Source organism: Microtus oregoni, unplaced genomic scaffold, assembly GCF_018167655.1.
Source record: "Microtus oregoni isolate MIOR12 unplaced genomic scaffold, Mior012 000062F_ref0000492, whole genome shotgun sequence".
Taxonomy (NCBI): Eukaryota; Metazoa; Chordata; class Mammalia; order Rodentia; family Cricetidae; genus Microtus; species Microtus oregoni.
This window is the reverse complement of record NW_024543872.1, coordinates 3,376,165-3,394,422: the sequence shown is the minus strand read 5'-3', so window position 1 is coordinate 3,394,422 and position 18,258 is coordinate 3,376,165. Positions and strand designations below refer to the sequence as shown.

The following is an 18,258-nucleotide window of genomic DNA, read 5'->3' as shown; positions in this document are numbered from 1 at the left end:
ATTTTAGTGAGTCAAGATGAACTAGACAAGCAGGGGAAAATGGACATTTCTTTTACTTTTTGCTCTTCTGCTTTTAGCTTGAAAAGAGAAGTAGCTGAGTTTTTGGGTTTTCTTTTGACTTGTCTATTTCCTGTTGCTCTTGTAATCCATAGGGATATCTGTGTTTGCCTTACATGGCATTGCAGCAGCATCATCTTCTCTCTGATGTCACTGTTCGGGGATTTGTGGCTGGAGCTACTAACATCCTTTTTCGACAACAGAAGCACCTCAGTGACGCCATTGTGGAAGTATGTTTATGTCTCAGTGTATGCACTTGGCCTGCTGACTCACTTACTTCTTTCCTAAATATAATTATGAAGCCGTAGTAACAGCACTAATAAAGAAAATAATGTTTTCTGTATTCCAGTAATTTTAATTATATCTTTTTTGTTTGTTTTGGGTTTATTTCTTTTGTTTTGTTTTAAAACAGGGTCTCTGTATAGTCCTGGCTGGCCTGGAACTCAGAGATCTGCCTGCCTCTGCCTCCCAAATGTTGGGATTAAAGGTGAACCTCATTATGCCTCCTTACTTTATTTAACTGATCTGACTTTCCTAATAGCCCTATAAGATAAGTACTGTCTATATTTTGCACATACATAAGCTAAGGCACACAAGTGATTTTTTTTCCCCCATTTTCAAACACTGGTAAATGCTTGAGCAAGGATTCCAGCCTGAGTGAACCAGACCTATCATGGTCTCTGTGCCTTATTAAAATGTGAAATCTTTTCAAAATAATTTAAACACATATTCTACTTAATATGTTCCTGATGTTAAGGAAGTTCAGGGTAGATATTTGATACCTTATCAATATATCTAAATTTTTTGTTGTTTTCAAAACAGAGTTTCTCTGTGTATCTTTGGAGCCTGTCCTAGAACTCACTTTGTAAACCAGGCTGACCTCAAAGTCACAAAGATCCACCTGCCTCTGCCTCCCGAGTGCTGGGATTAAAGCTGTGCACCACCATTGCCTGGCTATACTTAAATTTTTTAATTATTTATTCAATTTTACAATTTTAAAATGTTGGGATTTTTTTTTTCTCGTGATTTTCGAGACAGGGCTTCTCTGTAGCTTTTGGTTCCTGTCCTGGAACTAGCTGGAACTAGACCAGGCTGGCCTCGAACCCACAGAGATCCGCCTGCCTCTGCCTCCCGAGTGCTGGGATTAAAGGCGTGCGCCACCACCGCCTGGCAAATGTTGGGATTTTTAACTGCATTAAGGTTTTTATAATTACTGACAGAAATTTCATACTTTATGGGGAAATGGTTGAAATATAACAGTTTAAAAATCCAGCTTTTGAAATTACATTATTATCCCAAATTTGAGTGAGGGGAAAACACTATATACCAGATAGGAGGGTACAGGTGAGAGAACCACAGAGTGCTTTAACATTCAGAAGTCACTAGATAGATATTTTATTATTTCATTCAAAATTAACCTGTTGGGGGTTGGTATATTGGTATAGTGGTTGCTAAGTATGCCTAAGGTCCTAAGTTTAATCACCAGCAGCTAAAGAACAAAGCAAACCTCGCAAGTACATAAAATGTTACAGTATTTAAAATATTCTGAAGTATCCAAGCCCTCAAAATGGAAAATTTTACAGGACTTACAACTAAGCTTTTTTTCTGTGTTATTATAAGGGCAGATTTCATTGTGTATATATCTATATTTCCTCAAATATTTACACTACCAAAGATTTCTAAAGGCGTGAATTACTTTTATACTTCAAAGTTATGCTCTTATTTGCACTTGTATTTTCTTTTCCGAAGTCACCCTTTTTAAAGACTTATTTGTATGTGCTTATTTTGCTTGCATATATGTATACATGTGTACCATGTGCACACCTGGTGCCTGTGGAGGTCAGAAGTGAGTGTCAGATCCCCTGGAACTGAAGTTACCCATGGATGTAAGCCACCATGTAGGCGCCGTCAAGCAAGCCCAGATCCTCTCCATGAGCCGCAAGTGCTCTCAGTCAACTATACTCCGCTCTCCATATTTTCTAAAAATGAAAAGGCATTTTTTATAAAAATAGAGAAAATACATAGAAATGTCAGTGTAAAAACCTGACTCTTAGACTTACCTTTGAGATTACTGTTACATTTTTTTTTCTTTTTTCTTTTCAACTCCAGTTCCCCAAAGTCTTCTTTTTAAGATGTGGCATGGATATCTGTGCGAGTATCCCAGCTCTGACTTGTACCTGGGTACTGTTCTAGGTAGAAGAAGCACTGATCCAGATCCACGATCCAGAACTTAGGAAGCTGCTTAACCCAACCACTGCAGACCTGAGGTTCGCAGATTACCTAGTGAGGCACGTGACTGAGAACCGGGATGATGTCTTCCTGGATGGCACAGGCTGGGAGGGAGGTGACGAATGGATCCGGGCCCAGTTTGCAGTCTATATCCATGCTCTGCTGGCTGCTACACTGCAGTTAGGTAAGCAGCACACAGCCACATTTCTTCCTATAAATTTTCTTGTTCTGATGCTTATGAATATTTTGGGTTGCATAAAAGAGATATTCATTATAGAAAATCACCTGTTACACAGATGTGACAACTATGGCATTTTGAGTACTTGATCCAAAATGCCAAACCCTTTTCTTTCATTTGTTTTGGACTTTGGTTTTATGGTTTACAGTAGTCTTTACAAAGATGAGTCTATTTAAGCATGTTCTCTGACCATTTTTTTTTTAATTTTATTAAATTTTACTCCTTTTACGAGAGGAGTTTTAAGACAAAGTTTCTCTATGTATGTCTCTGGCTGTTCTGGAACTCACTCTGTAGACCAGGCTGACCTCAAACTCAGGGAGATCCACCTGCCTCTGACTCCCTGAGTGTTGGGATTAAAGGTGTGTGTGCGCCGCCACCGCCCGGCAGTTTTACTCTTTTTTATGATAGAAACATGAACATGTGTTAAGTCAATATTAATTGTTTTCCAACTTGACTGCTGACTATTTTGTATCAAGGGGAATGATGGCATTTGGCAGTTGTTTATAAACTGCTTACACATTTTCAGGTTCTGAAGAAATATTTTTAAAGAAAATATTACAAATCATATTCTGAATGTCTAAACCTTCAAAATTTTAACCCATCCTAAAAAAAATTATTTTTTCTGCCTGGGTAAAACTACTTCATTTTACTTAGAAAATAATAAGAACCAAAAGTGGAACGTAGCAATGAGCGTTTCTACCCTGAAACTCTGGCAAATACTTGTTGCAAAAGTAGACTTCAAAATATTTTTCATTTGTCATTACTGAAAAATGACATTACTTTTTTTAAAAACTAGCAACGCGGTATATGCAGCATGCAGTTTACCCTCTGGTAATATCTTGTGAAAGTGCGTGTCCACAGTGTTGTGTTATTTGTGGTCTTGTCATTCCCACCTGCCAGGGTGGTTTAAATCCAGGTTTCAGTGATGTCCTTCATTATAAAGCAAAACTAGTGATCAATTTCTCATTAATTAGTTGAATTTTTTAAGTGTCTGTCACCTCTACAAATATAGGAGCAGAGACATCAAAATTAAATTTTGTAATTTAAATTTACTTACTAATCAATAAAAGAAACCCAGATAGCCACCAGGTTTTTTTTACTTCATGAGTAATCAACTTAAAAAAAATAAATTAATACTTGTAAGGTCTGTTCTGAACACTTTATAGCTAATTTTATAGCTAATATTCTTTTTCTTCTTCTTTTTTTTTTAATGGTTTCTCTATGTATCCCTGATAGTCCTGGAACTCACTCTGTCGACCAGGCTAGCCTCAAACTCAGAGATCCACCTGCCTCTGCTTCCCACATTTCTGGGATTAAAGGCATGCACTACCATTGCCCAGCTCATTTTGTAGCTAGTAATTAGTTTTTACCTTAACAATAATCTTAGATATTCTGATTTAAAGCCCTGCCTTGCTCATCCATCTTGTTGAGAGGCTTCTGTTGCCTGACTCAAGTCCATTCTCAAGCACAATCGGGTGAAGTGTGAACTTCAGAAATATTTTGTGGAAGCATACCTTTATGCTGTAGATGGAACCGTGTGTCTCCTAGTCCTTTCCTAGTAACAAAAGCTACTTGCATTTCACCTTCAAAGCAAAAACACAGCAGACATGGTGGCACGCGCCTCAGATATCACCTGCCTGGACAGAAGAAAGCCGAGACCAGAAGAGTCCCAAGAGTTTGAGGCCAGCCTGAGTACATAGCAAGACTTTGTCTCAAAAATAAAATAGCAAACCTGCATGCCTGTGATAAATGCGAGGCAAGAGCTGTTTGGATCAGTTCACCAGACCTTTTCTGTCCCTCCAAGCAGAAATGCTCTGGGTTCACACTTCCCTATGGTATCAAGAAAGGCAAGAGCTGTTTAGCATAATGTGAGAATCCTGTGGTAAGGACTTTTGATAGTACAGTGCTTACTCAAGCATGAAGCACCAAATAGTGAGACAAAGTCTAAAGAAAACGTGGGTAAAGAAGCCTTTTACGGGCTTGTTCTTAACTCCCTAGACATTTGTGAAGAGACCCTAAGTGCCCTGCCATAAACTTAAGCCATTATGCCTGCTCAGTGTCAAGTCTGTAGTTTTTCTTTAATAAGTAATATGATCCTTGTAACAGTAAAGGAACATGAAAACATTTTGGCATTGTAGAGAGCCTTGGGAAATGTTTGGCTCAGCCCTCTTATTTTCTAGTTAAGAAAATGAAGTTCTGAGTGTTGAAGTGACTTGTTGAAGACTACACAGCTTCTTAAGAGGATTTCTGGGCCGGGCAGTGGTGGCGCACGCCTTTAATCCCAGCACTCGGGAGGCAGAGGCAGGCGGATCTCAGTGAGTTCCAGACCAGCCTAGTCTACAAGAGCTAGTTCCAGGACAGGCTCCAAAACCACAGAGAAACCCTGTCTCGAAAAAACCAAAAAAAAAAAAAAAAAGAGGATTTCTGGAACTAGACCTAAGTTTGCTTACACCTGAAGGTTGTGTCCCCACAATGTGGGTGTGGGATTTCAAACTATGCTTTCACCTTTTGTGGTTACTAATCTTCATGCCCAGATGGCTGTGGTCCAGCTCAACTTCTTTTCAACCATTTACTTGGCAGATAATGAAAAGATGTTATCAGACTATGGGACAACTTTTGTTGCCGCCTGGAAGAATACTCACAACTACAGGGTATGGAACAGCAATAAGCACCCAGCACTTTCAGAGATAAACCCAAAGTAAGCACATCCTCTAGACTAATGGGATGGAAAGCGGTTGCTTTACAAACAGTCTTTCTGTTATTGAGACAGTCTCACTATGTAGCCCTGCCTAAACTGGAACTCACTGTGTAGACCAGGCTTGCTTCAAACTTAGAGCCACTTGCCTCTGCCTTCCCAGTGCTTGGATTTTACGTGTTTACCACCACTCCTAACTGAAATACTATTTTTAATGATAAAAGCATTCATTGACTCTTTTCATTGTATTTTGAACTTTATTTCTTGGTAAGAAATGGATAAAATCAACTTTATATTAAAAAGAGATACAAAATCAAATTTGTATTTGGTGCTATAGTTTATTGTTTTTAGCTAAAGAGGAAATGTGATTAACTGATGCTAGAAAGGATAAACACACGCACACACACACATTTTCCAACGTACAGACTAAACAGTATCAACTTGTAGATGCAACTGCATAGGGAGGTAGTTTCAGAGCAATTGAACACATCTATTATCTTCATATTATCTCAAAGAAAATGAATAGGTTCAATCCTAACTGGTGATTTTTTGGGGGGCTCTAGCACAACCTATATTGTCATCTGAATATATTAAAAAGTCTAAAAGCAAGTATCAATTTAGTGCCATTAAATGAAGGAACTAAGAGTTCAATGTAGTCTGCTTGCTAACTACAAGGTCTATCTTCCGAGCTATGTGGAGGGAAACGTGAGCTGGTTTGCAGGGGACACTTGAGGTGACTCTACTTACAAGGTGGGTCAAGCTAATTGTCAGCTCCACAGTATGTGCTCCATCTCCATCATTGCATCTGATGCTGTTAAGCTGAACCAGCTCTACAGATCTTAATGCTGGTACATAGACTTAGCTAGAATGGGCTTTAAAGGATTATAAAATGGTACCCAGACAAAACGTATAATGAAACTAAAATTATGGAAGTTGAAAAGCAGACCGAAGTGTAGCTCTGCATTGTAGCACATACTTGTAATCCCACACTCAAGAGGCTAAAGTAGGAGAGTTGTAGGTTGGCTACATGACAAGACTTGTCTTCAAAACCAAAAAAACAAGGATGATGCCAATAGACATACTAACACAAAAGGGGGAAATCTCCTGGGCCTTCAAACAGACCAAGACTACAGACAGAATGCTGAGAACAGAAGTCTCTCCAGGGATAGAGCCCCCAGACCTGAAATCATATACATAAAATTAACATTGTACAGACTAAGGGGTGTGTGTGTGTGCGTGTGTACACAATTAAAGAAATAGAGGTCATGAATTTGAAAGAGCAAGGCCATTTACATTGGAAATGTTGGATGGAGGAAAGGAAAGAGAGGAAACAATGTAATTATATTTTAATTTTAAAAAATAAATATTTTTTTAAAACTACATATAGAAAACAACAAATAAAGATACTTTGTTCTTACATTTTTAAAACAAAAAGGGGAGAAGATTGAGGACAAAGAGGCCTGTTTGGGTAGTAATTAGGCAGTCATGATAGTAGATTTTAAACATTTTCACCAGATTGAAAGTAGGAAGTGATAGTCTTCATTGACAGGAAGTGTAATTTGAAACATTCCAAATACCGTTCTTTGAGATCTGTGACACTTTTTTCAGCTCCTAAAAAGGAATCCTTTAAATTACCAAGCATCAAACGCATGCCACCCCTGAAATCAAGCCTTTCTGAAACGGAAAAAGACTGATTGGGGTTGCTTTTGTGATTTTGCACTGTTTGGTATTGAATCAGGACTTTGAACATGTTAGACAAGTGATATACCAGCTATAACCACAGCGTGTTTATGTGACTTGTTAGATTAGTTCTGAGATCTGTAAAAGGAAGACCTGTTCTATATGCTCATTTTGACCCACAACTCTTTGCTGTTATTTGAATAAAACTATAGCATTTTGTAAAAAAGTGAATTTCACTTTCTTCATAGCACTGGAAGAGGGACCCGAGTGTAAGACAAGAACTGTCTATTGACCTTGCTCTTCCAGTCTTTACAGGGTGACCAGGATCAAAGTACAGTCATCACTGTGGCCTAAGTCAGTTACACACCTGATTTCCTGGTGTGTTTTTAATCTGGATTAAGACTTGGACCCCACCCCAAATGAAGGAAGGGTGTTGTTAGTACTGTGTTGAGATAGTGTTAACACCCCAGGCACACATGTCCACCTCTAACCACGTTTATCCATTACACAAGAAAAGAAGATAGAGCTCAAAACTGTTGGGTCACACCTTCTAACGCTCATATTAGGAATGATGCATGGGACCCCACTGTTGGTTTCAGTTCTTGTGACTGCTCTTTGCAGCTCTGTGATGCTCGTAATCTAAACTTAAGCCTTGTTTTACAGCCATCCTTTTCAAGGCCAGTACTCGGTGTCAGACATGAAACTCAGATTCTCACAGTGAGTACTCTCAGAAAGTAAGGGAAATTATTCTGTCTGAGTATATGCCGTGTGCCTCATTGCCGGTTGGGAAGTTTATCTTCTTGATGGACTTGTGTTTCAAATAATAGCCAATGAGCATAACATTCTGTAGTTCAACAGGGTGCATTTTAAAATGAAAATACTCTGTCCATACACAATAGTATGAAAAAATGGCAGAATATAGCCATTCTTACTTTGATGACTTGCTCTGAGCAAACCGTGTCTGTCAAGGACATAAATCTTTATGTCCTCACCTCTTAGCTCATTTCTGTATTCTTTTAGTATATTCTATATTTACTTATAATAATATTGCTTTTTATTTTTCCAGTATTAATTTGGGATGATAATAAAGTGGTTTGGTTGTGGGTGTTCACAAATGTTTAAGATTTTTAAAAAATTGTTTCTTTTCTTAGTTCTGTTCAGAACAGTGAACGTGGCAAAAAAATTGGTAATGTCATGGTCACAACCAGCCGGAATGTGGTACAAACAGGAAAAGCTGTCGGTAAGGCGCACCCTCAGCAGAAGCTGCTCTCATATGTATCTATTTTCTGTTTTCAGTGTGTAGTTTGTTAAAATAAAGTTATACATATTTGTGGATCATATAATGATAAAAAGGGGCTTTTTAATTTTTAGTCTTACAATTAAAAAAGGCATTTATGTTTTCCAAGTAGATGGGTAAAAGAGATACTGGAGCGGTGACACCACTGGGGACTCACAACAACTGAAAGGACAAAGGAAGCTTGAGAGTAATTTTGTCAGCAGATTTGACAGTATAGGTAGACAGATTCCTTGAAAGGCAGAAACTAATAAGGAATTTAAAAACAAGAATAGTTCTGAATCTGCTGAAGAAATTAAAACTTGGTGCAAGGTTTCTAATTTAAACACATCCATGTTAGCTTCACTTTTTCTTTCTTTCTTCCTCCTTCCTTCCTTCCTCTTTCCCTCTGCCTTCCTTCCTCTCTCCCTCCTGCCCTCCTCTTCTCTTTCTCTTACTCGACCACTTCTTCTTGTTTGTCAAGACAGGGTCTCACTTTGTAGCCCAGATTAGCCTCAAACTCTGGATCCTCCTAACTCAGCATCCTAGGTGCTTCTCTTGGAAATTCTGTTAGACATTTAAGAAATAACATAAATTGTATACAGAACTTTCAGAAAGTCCTGAATGAGCTAATACTTTCCACCTCATTTTATGGGGCCAGTATTAACCAGATACCCAAAGCTAGGTAAATCACTGCATATTACATATATCTGTTGAGGGACCGGCGGGGCTGCGTCCCCGGCACCTGGCCGCCCGCATGGCTTATGCCCCGAAATAATTACACGGAAACTGTATTCTTTTAAACACTGCCTGGGGGCTGGAGAGATGGCTCAGAGGTTAAGAGCATTGCCTGCTCTTCCAAAGGCCCTGAGTTCAATTCCCAGCAACCACATGGTGGCTCACAACCATCTGTAATGGGGTCTGGTGCTCTCTTCTGGCCTGCAGACACACAAACAGAACATTGTATACATAATTAATAAATAAATATTTAAAAAAAACACTGCCTGGCCCATTAGTTCCAGCCTCTTATTGGCTAGCTCTTACATATTGATCTAACCCATTTTTAATAATCTGTGTAGCCCACGAGGTGGCTTACCAAGGAAGATCTTAACCTGCGTCTGTCTGGAGTGGGAGAATCATGGCGACTCACTGACTCAGCTTTCTTTCTCCCAGCATTCTGTTCTGTTTACTCCACCCACCTAAGGGTTGGCCTATCAAATGGGCCTAGGCAGTTTCTTTATTAATTAACCAATAAAAGCAACAGATCAGAAAGAAATCACTCCCACATCATATATCCTTCTGTGCCTAGCTTTTGTTTCCACTTAAAAGGTTTGAAGATTATTCCTTGTTGAATCAGAATAAAAAAATAACTTCTTTATTTTCTCTTCTCCCTTTTTCCTTTTTTTGTTTTTTGTCTTTTTGTTTTTGTTGTTTTGGTTGGTGTTTTTGTTTTGGGATGTGGTCTCACCATGTAGCCCTGGCTAACTTGGAACTTCTTATGTAGACTAGGCTGGCCTTGAACTCAAAGATCTTCTTGCCTCTGCCTTCCAAATACTGGGATTGACAGTGTGTACCACCACACCCAGCCCCTCTTTTCTGTATTTTTAACTTGTTGTTTTGTTCCAGTTGCAAACCTAGAACCATAGTAGTTACTTTTCTCACCACTTTGACCATACCCTACAGAAGCAACTCAAGGGAGACGTTTTCTGTGACTTAAGGTACAGTTCATCAAGTCAATAAAGTCATAATGGAATTCATAACAGTGTGAGCATGTGGCTGTTCCTTACATCCTAGTGAATCAGGAAGCAGAGAGCTACAAACAGATACAATCTCCAAGGCCCAGCTAAGAACTCACTTCTGCTAAACTACAGGTCCCAGAGTCCTATATCCTCCCTAAAACAGCTCCATCATGCAGAGATAAAACATTCAAACCTATGAGCCTGTTGGGATACTTTATGTTTAACACATAACAGAGATAACTTTTACTGAATTATTTATCTATTTAGCTAACTTTGAACACGGCTCAGAAGTCCCATATGAAAATGCCTTTTGGAGCCGGGCGGTGGTGGTGCACGCCTTTAATCCCAGCACTTGGGAGGCAGAGGCAGGCGGATCTCTGTGAGTGCGAGACCAGCCTGGTCTACAAGAGCTAGTTCCAGGACAGGTTCCAAAACCACAGACAAACCCTGTCTCGAAAAAGAAAAAAAGAAAGAAAGAAAATGCCTTTTGGTGGTCTTGGTAGCTAATAGTCCTTATACCTGTAGAAAGATGGTGAAAGGGCTCTGGACTCATTTTAAAAGGCACAGAACACATAGCTTTTCTACATTCCAGAGGAATGGAATTTTATGTATAAGAATTTATTTCTGTATGGTTATACATTTGATTTATTTTGAATTCTTATTGTACCATGATTTTTATTGAAGGCCAACCACCAGCTCCCAAATTATGACATGGAGACTTGTTATTAGTTATGAATGCTCGGCCTTAGCTTAGGCTTGTTTCTTGCTAGCTCTTTCATCTTTACATAATTCAACAAATGTAAAGCAGCTTTACATCAATAGTTAAAAAAGGCAATAGAAACAATGTAACTCATCTTTGCCTAGGTAAAATAATATTGGGGGGCCACACCTTAAATCCCAGCACTTGGGAGGCAGGCGGATCTCTGAGTTCGAGGCCAGCCTGGTCTACAAGAGCTAGTTCCAGGACAGGCTCCAAAGCTACAGAGAAACCCTGTCTTAAACCCCTAAAATAAAATACCCCCCCCCAAATAATAATACTGTACAAACCAAGTTCCAGGACAGCCAGAACTGTTACACAGAGAAATCTTTTCTCAGAGAGAAAAAGAAAAAAAAAAAGAGGAAACTAAAATAATCTTCCACGACACTTATTTTTAATAGAAAAGTTTAGCTGCATTGTAGACGTATGAATCATTATAGTAGTGTCCCCCATCCAAAGGAGATCTACTCCAAGAATCCCAGAGAATACTCAGAACTGTGGACATGCCATGTTTTTCCTTACACATACAACCTGTGATGAAATGTTAGCTTGTAAATTAGCCAAGTCAGGGATTAACAGCAATAATAGGAAGAGATAGTTATAACAGTTTATTTTAGTAAAAGTTATATGAATATATTTTGTCACTGAATTACTTTCACCTTTTCATATAAAGAAATCGCCTTATAGCTCTTCCTTGGCGTGTTCAAATTGCCGGGTCCACTGCCCTTGCTCTTAGGGTTACTGGAGCACAGACACTGAGATATCGGGTATCTTACTTAGGGTTCTGCTGATGTGATAATCATGACCAAAAGCAATGTGGGGAGGACAGGGTTTGTTTGATTTACATGTCCTGGGACATGGTCCATTGAGAGAAGCCAAAATAGGAGGTGAAGCCAGGACCATTAAAGAACACTAGTTACTGGTTTGCTCAGTGCCTTGCTCAGCCTGCTTTTTTAAACCACCAGGACCGCTTGCCCAGGAGTGGTACTTCCCACAGTGGGCTGGGCCCTCCTACATCATTACTCAAGAAAATGCCCTACAAATTTGCCTACAGAATAATGTTAGGAGCATTTTCTCATTTAAGAGTCCTTCTTTGTGTGGTGGTGGCATGCACCTTTTATCCCAAAATCAGGAGGCAGAGGCAGGCAGATTACTGTAAGTTTGACCAGCCTGGTCTACAGAGCTAGTTCCAAGATAGCTAGGGCTACACAGAGAAACCCTGTCTCGGGGAAAGAAAAAATCCTCTTTCCAGACATGTCTAAGTTTGTGTTGAGTTGATAAAAAGCATCCAGCACACCATAGGAGTCAGGTGACTGGTAGCAGGAGGGTGAGCTTGTGTACATTAGAGGAAAGGGGATATGAGCAGGGATAGAGCTAGAGAGTGTGATGGGCCATCATCACTTAGAACAGCCTGAAGTTTCAAATTTACTAATGATTTATTTCTAAAATATTCCATTGAACATTTATGTACCTGCATGTTATTGTCCAAAGATTCAGATGACAGGGAACTCGAATGCATGAACTGAAGCCACAGATGGGGAGGACAGCTGCATTTGGTTTTGTGTTGCTGCTGCTGCTGCTAATTAAATCACATTGCAAGTTTCTTCTATGCCCTCTTCTCTAAAGTAGTAACTCAAATAATTTCACATTCACAGCAGCTTTGGAGAGAATAGTCATTAGAACAAAAAAGACTTGAGGCCTGTAAGACTGCATCTCTTTGTTTGATGTAACCGTTTTAGATTCTCTTCCAGTATAAGTAAATGATTACTCAGCATTTAAGGTACAGAGAACATACCAAGCTCTCTTCTCTCTCTTTCTCTCTTTCTGTCTCTGTCTATCTCCTTTCTCTCTCTCTCTCTCTCTCTCTCTCTCTCTCTCTGTCTATCTCCTTTCTCTCTTTCTTTTGTCTGTCTGTCTATCTGCATATGTATATGTGCGGGTATTTGTGTGTGTGTCATGGAGGCCAGAAGCATTGGATTCCTGGGAGCTGGAGTTAAAGGTTGTTGTGGGTTTCCTGATATGGATGCTTGGAACTGCACCGGGTCCTCTGGAAGAACAGTAAATGATCTTAACTCCTGAGACATCTCTCCAGCCCCGTGTTTGACTTTTTAAGTTCTCCAGCTAATTCTGATTCACAGAGTTGCTAGTGCTGTGGCTATAAAATTGTATTATTAACCCCTACAATGTGGCTAGTGTGGCTCCTGTGGTAAGAAATTACTCGGTTTTCTTTAAGACATTTCCATGCAAAGATTATTTTGAACTAAAAATTTAAGTGGTATTTTAGTAGCTATATCATTTTACTGTGTTTCAGTGAGTTAACCTTATTCATGTTTGTTGGGTTTTCATTGTCTTAACAAAATAGTAAGTATAGGCTGGAGGTTTGGTTCAGTATTAGACGATTCCCTGAGTTCCATTCCCAGGATGCAAAAAAGTTAAACCTTTTTACTAAGTTCATATGTTTTTTTCTCTTTTGTTTTTATTTTTCACACAGGCCAGTCAGTGGGAGGAGCTTTTTCCAGTGCAAAGACAGCTATGTCTTCATGGCTGTCTACTTTCACCACATCTACCCCTCAGAGTCTTCCTGAGCCACCCAACGGGAAGCCCTGAAGCCAACAGCAGAAGTTACTGTGTTCTCTGAAGGGTAATGCTCCCTCCTCATCTGCTGCTCCTAGGGTCTCCTCTGTCTACGAGTCCATATCCAGGGAGCAAGATAACAAACTGTTTACATGGACAGTTGCACTCTGTCTAAATGAATGTTACAGGATGCTGAACAGATGAAATCACAACCATAGCAGGAATGGCTTTCCAGGTTGGGGTGAAATTGACTACTTTTACTTCATTCTGAGCCTAATTAATGCACACAATGAACCTTCTAGTGAATTTTAAGTTCTGAAATTGTACATTTGTTTAGAATTTTTGCATATGTATATTTTGTTCTATTTTGCTGTTTAAATATTTAGATGGTCATAGTAATTTATATTGCCTAAAGTTAAGTTATATTACTATTTTACTTTCTCTGAAGTTAACCCTAAAATGTACTTGTAAAGTGTAGGGAGTGTGCATTCCAGCCTATATTACTTTGCTGAGTTCTAGGGTGAAGTTTTGTGGGGGTGGGGCGTGGAGGGGGCCTTCTACCCACTCAACACATTTACCAGCTCACTTCTTCCCAGAGCTGTGAAACTCAAGGGGGAAAAACTCTGAGGATAAGATGTCATTTCAGATGAATTTCTTTCTGACAAAGTTGATATGAGGCAGCAGAGCTGCCACTCTGTGTCCCTCCTCCTGGCTGTGACTGTGCAGGCAGTGGTGGCTCAGCAGCACTGAGGGTTGGCACATGGCTGTAGGGCAGTAGTTTAGGACTCACGTGCTAGCATGATGAGCCCAGTTATGCTGCAGTCTTAATCAGCAGCACTTTGTTATCTAAGATGTGTGCCTTGTTTCTTGTCAATGGTTGTCCATTGGATCTGGGCAGCTCTGCAGGCCTTCTCTTGTCTTACTCTGCACTGAGCCTTTCAAAGGTACTTGACTTTCCTACTTCCCTGACTGAAAAGCCTCTCTTAAGGTTAAGTGTAAACCGCAACTTAGCTCACATTTAGAAAACCAAGAAGTGGGCCAAGGAAATGATTTAGTGAGTAAAAGTGCTGAATGTGCAGGCCTGACAACCTGAGTTCAGATCCCTGGAGCCCACATGAAAGGCCACATGTATAATCCAGTGTTCCTGCAGTGAGATGGGAGGCTCACAAGCCAGCTGGCCTGGAGTGTGCAATGAATTGGCAGAAGCAAGAGAGACCCTGCCTCAAAACAAGGTGGAAGGCAAGACCCAACTCTTGAAGATTATCCTCTGACCTCTGTGTGGGCAGTGTGTCGTGTACATGCTTACACGCACATGCACACACGCATGCACACACCTCAAATGATAGAAATGTAAGAAGCATGAGAATGAGCCCATACCCATGCCATGAGTCACTTGGCTGGTAAAGTTTATATTACTGCAGACACGAATTGGCCAGCCTCTCACAATTTGTACACAGCTGGAGCTTATGTGTTTATCATTTATAACTGTCATTTGCTTTTCAGGGGATTTTTAATGGGTGTTCTCAGGGACTACTTATGGGGAGCAGTCTGCCTTTAGTAACAGAAGACATGTGGAATAACCATTATATTTGCGTTTGATTTAACAAGCAGTGGGAAAATAAGGGGCCTAATTAAGGACACTGATTATATTTCATCCATTCCCTATAAGGTGCCCTATAGACTATGTAAAGAATACAGGGCATAATCTAATATCTGTAAAAATTTGCAATTTGAACTTTACACAAAATACAAATTACTTCTAGTTGAACATAATAACTCAAAGAATCCAGTGACAGTTGATTAATGGGAGATAAATAAATTGATTAATGGGAGGATACCATTCATTTGCTTCAGCCAGGGAATATTTGAAAAGAGAAGAATTAAAGCCACACTAAACTGAAAGGCTTTTTCATCAGTGTTGTGCCGAGACTGTTGGGATTCTTAGATGTTCTTCATGTGGCTGCAGCATGATGATGTCCTGTGGTAGTTGATATTGCTAGGAGCCCTGCCTGCTTAGCCAGTAAGCTGATAATTCTTTAGTTTCACCAGGTTTATATGACTGGGTAAATGCTTGCTGTCACTTAAAAGCAATGCAACACTCACCTTGGAATATGCTTGAGGAAAAAAATTAAATGAAATTTAATGCTGCTTTTGTATCACATTTCCATTTGAGTGTATGTCTGGGTCCCCAGCATAGGATCGCACAGTCTTACTACATAGGTCTCTAAATTGCCATCCTCCTGTCTCTGTCTCCCAAATAACTGGAATTAGAGAATCTTACCATTCTGTCAGGCTTAAGTGTATATTTTAATTTAATCTTAATGTAAATTAAAACTTAACTCTTAAAATGATCACTTAACTGGCTTTCAGCATAAAATAACTGGGAATATAAAACATCTTAGAATAGTCAAAAGACCATATGTCTACTTCCTTCAGGTTTAGGGAAACATTGACTTTTCAAGGGCCATGGACCATTTTGTTGTTGGCAGAGACACTGCTGTAGCCAGTGTTGTGTAGAACAGGAGATACGGCCCTAGCCCAGGAGTCCCGCACACCAGTGAGAGAGACTAACTGATGAGTAATCTCCAAACCCTGGCACGGGAGCCCTGGAACCAGTAGCAGGCCTTTTGACTCTTGCCCCCAGAGATGTGTCTGTTGGAGCCCACGCTTTCTCTGGTGATCAACAATGCTTTTGTGTTTAAGAACTGAGTGTAACTAGGGCCTGAGGGAGCAAAAGTCAACCAACATTTTTCAGGTTTACAGGATGCAGTCATTAGCGGTAGCTGCACTGCGGTCCAGGTGGTTTTAAGGAAGCCATTACATTCCTAGCATAATGACAGTGACATTGATAAGGGAGAGAACTAAAGCCGTGAGTCTGTGGACTAGATGAGTAGAGATTCTAAAGCTGTATATAGCAGATGGAGAGCAATTTTATGTGTACATTTGATTCATAACCAATATAAACTGTCCAACCCCAAATCCATTCGTGATTCACTAGCTCCCAAGCTTAAGAGCTATTCTCCTCGTCTTTTGAATGAAGAGGAGCTTTCTTGAACGCAAGAAGGGCTTCCTCAATCCTGTTGCTTTCCAGGTTTTGCACTAAGCAGTTACTGTTTTTTAGAATAGCTTTCCTTAGAAATTTAAGAAGAAAGCAAATTAGGAAAAAATGGGGTATTACATGGCTGGGGAACAGGCACTTCAAGTTTGAATGAGAGTATTTTGACGTCAGTATTTAACCTACTTAAGGTATGAGTTCTTTAGAGAGAAGTTAAAATTGTAATCAGCTGTTTACATTTCTAAGTGAAGTTGTAACATTCTTTTTCTGATAGTCAGGTTTTATTGAAGCTATATATTCTATGGAGGCCCCTTTCCCTCCCATGTTGGTAAGTTTGGAAGTCCTACAGGTCAGCCTGCTAGGGCAGAAGCTGTTAGCTCTGGTCTGTGGTGCTAAGTGCACCAGCCTGTTAGTGTATTGGGACATTGCTTGAGATTCATGAGTGGCAACATTTACACACTCTGGTTCTTTGATGAAAAATAGCCCAGGATTCATGGATTTCCATGCCATCTCTTGGAAGCCTTTAGCTATGACAAACTACTCCTCAAAACATTTAACAATGATCATCATTCCTCATAATGTGCCGCTAAGACTTTGTCATTCCAAGTCTTACGACTTTATTGCTTTGAAATTGCTTTTTCATAATTTCCAACATTCCACAAACTTTTTTCAGAGAGAGAAAAGAAATGTGCATCTTTATTTTTTCATATAAAATAACTTCATAAAAATGACTTTCTACATTATGAAGAAGAAACTGGTTCCCGTGTATGGTATAACACTCCAAAATTAAAAGGTTGTGCATGTCTAAGGGGTTGGATATATTTTGTAAAGCTCTAAATATGTTTGTATTTCTGTGCTGTTCAGAAATTTACCTTTTTACTTATACTGATTAAAGATATAGAGAACTATATATTTAAATCATGTAAATGGAACACAATTAAAAGGGTTTCCAATCTTGTTTCTCATCAGCTTCTCATGCACATAGTTTGCTGCTCAAGTTTCTGTTGTGTGCAATAAAAACATTTCAACATTTCAAGTCAAGTACTGAGCCAGAAAAGGTCATTGAAGTTTTCAGAAAACTGTGCTTAGAAAATATTTTATTTTCTTGAAATACTGTTCTTTTATAGATGGAAAAAACAAAGATTAAGCATTACATGTTTTAGTCCACTTGATCATCAGTGTCTAAATATAGGAAGCATTCGATTAATGACTTGGTGAAGGTACTTAGTGGTTGGGAAGTAGTTTCTAAGGAAGTTTAGCTATAGCACACATTTTATCAGACAAATGGCTTCCCTTTCCTCTAGTAATTTTGTAGTTTGTGCTGGTTCATTTCTGTTGTCGTTTGTTTCTTAAAGAATATTCAAATTATAATCATGTCTAATCATGCTGAACTATAGAGATTTTATTGTACCGTTATTTTAAGCAAAACCTGATAATAAAATTATCCTGTTTCTCTTGCACACTTGCTATTGATCTCCTAGACTTATCTGCGTGTTGTCTGTGTGATTTGTGGCCTTCACACCTGGGCAACAGTGCAGTCTTCATTTGTCAAGAAAGCAGCACATAGGTGAACTCAAGGACTCACCGCCCTTTTAGCCTCCTCCTGACATTGCTTATGGTGGAACCTCAGCTTTCTAGCTGTGCCCTCTGCAGGAAGAGCTCTGCAGCATCTGTGAAACTCTACAGGCATGACGTAGCACAACTACTAAGGAGATTGGTCATGAAGTCACCTCATGGACAGGGCCAGGGAAGTAGCACACTGCACTAAGGCAGCCCGTTTCGCCACTTGAACTCTTAAGGTTCAGAATATTACACTGAGGGTTCCATACACATTTTCTGTGCACCCTGGTTTTGTTGCAACTGTTGTACATAGCAAGGCCTTTGTGATACATTTCATGGAATAGGCAGATGATATCTTTTCCCTGGGGACATGTGAGGGTTTTTGAGATGTTGAGATGACC

The 18,258-nt window shown here is 39.6% G+C and overlaps 1 protein-coding gene across 2 annotated transcripts in view; it reads left to right on the top strand.

Moving 5' to 3' along the window:
- The window catches only part of Avl9 (AVL9 cell migration associated), a 53,139-nt gene extending 35,382 nt beyond the window's left edge, over nt 1-17,757 (top strand). The window contains exons 11-16 of one of the 2 annotated variants that reach the window (XM_041640208.1): nt 153-287; nt 2,251-2,470; nt 5,105-5,222; nt 7,563-7,616; nt 8,051-8,139; nt 13,160-17,757. In XM_041640208.1, the coding sequence (XP_041496142.1) occupies nt 153-287; nt 2,251-2,470; nt 5,105-5,222; nt 7,563-7,616; nt 8,051-8,139; nt 13,160-13,275 (732 nt within the window). In that variant the 3' untranslated portion in view covers nt 13,276-17,757. The remainder of the gene's footprint in view (nt 1-152; nt 288-2,250; nt 2,471-5,104; nt 5,223-7,562; nt 7,617-8,050; nt 8,140-13,159) is intronic. The other variant, XR_005973274.1, reaches the window with a different exon arrangement.
- The last annotated feature ends 501 nt before the right edge of the window (nt 17,758-18,258 follow it).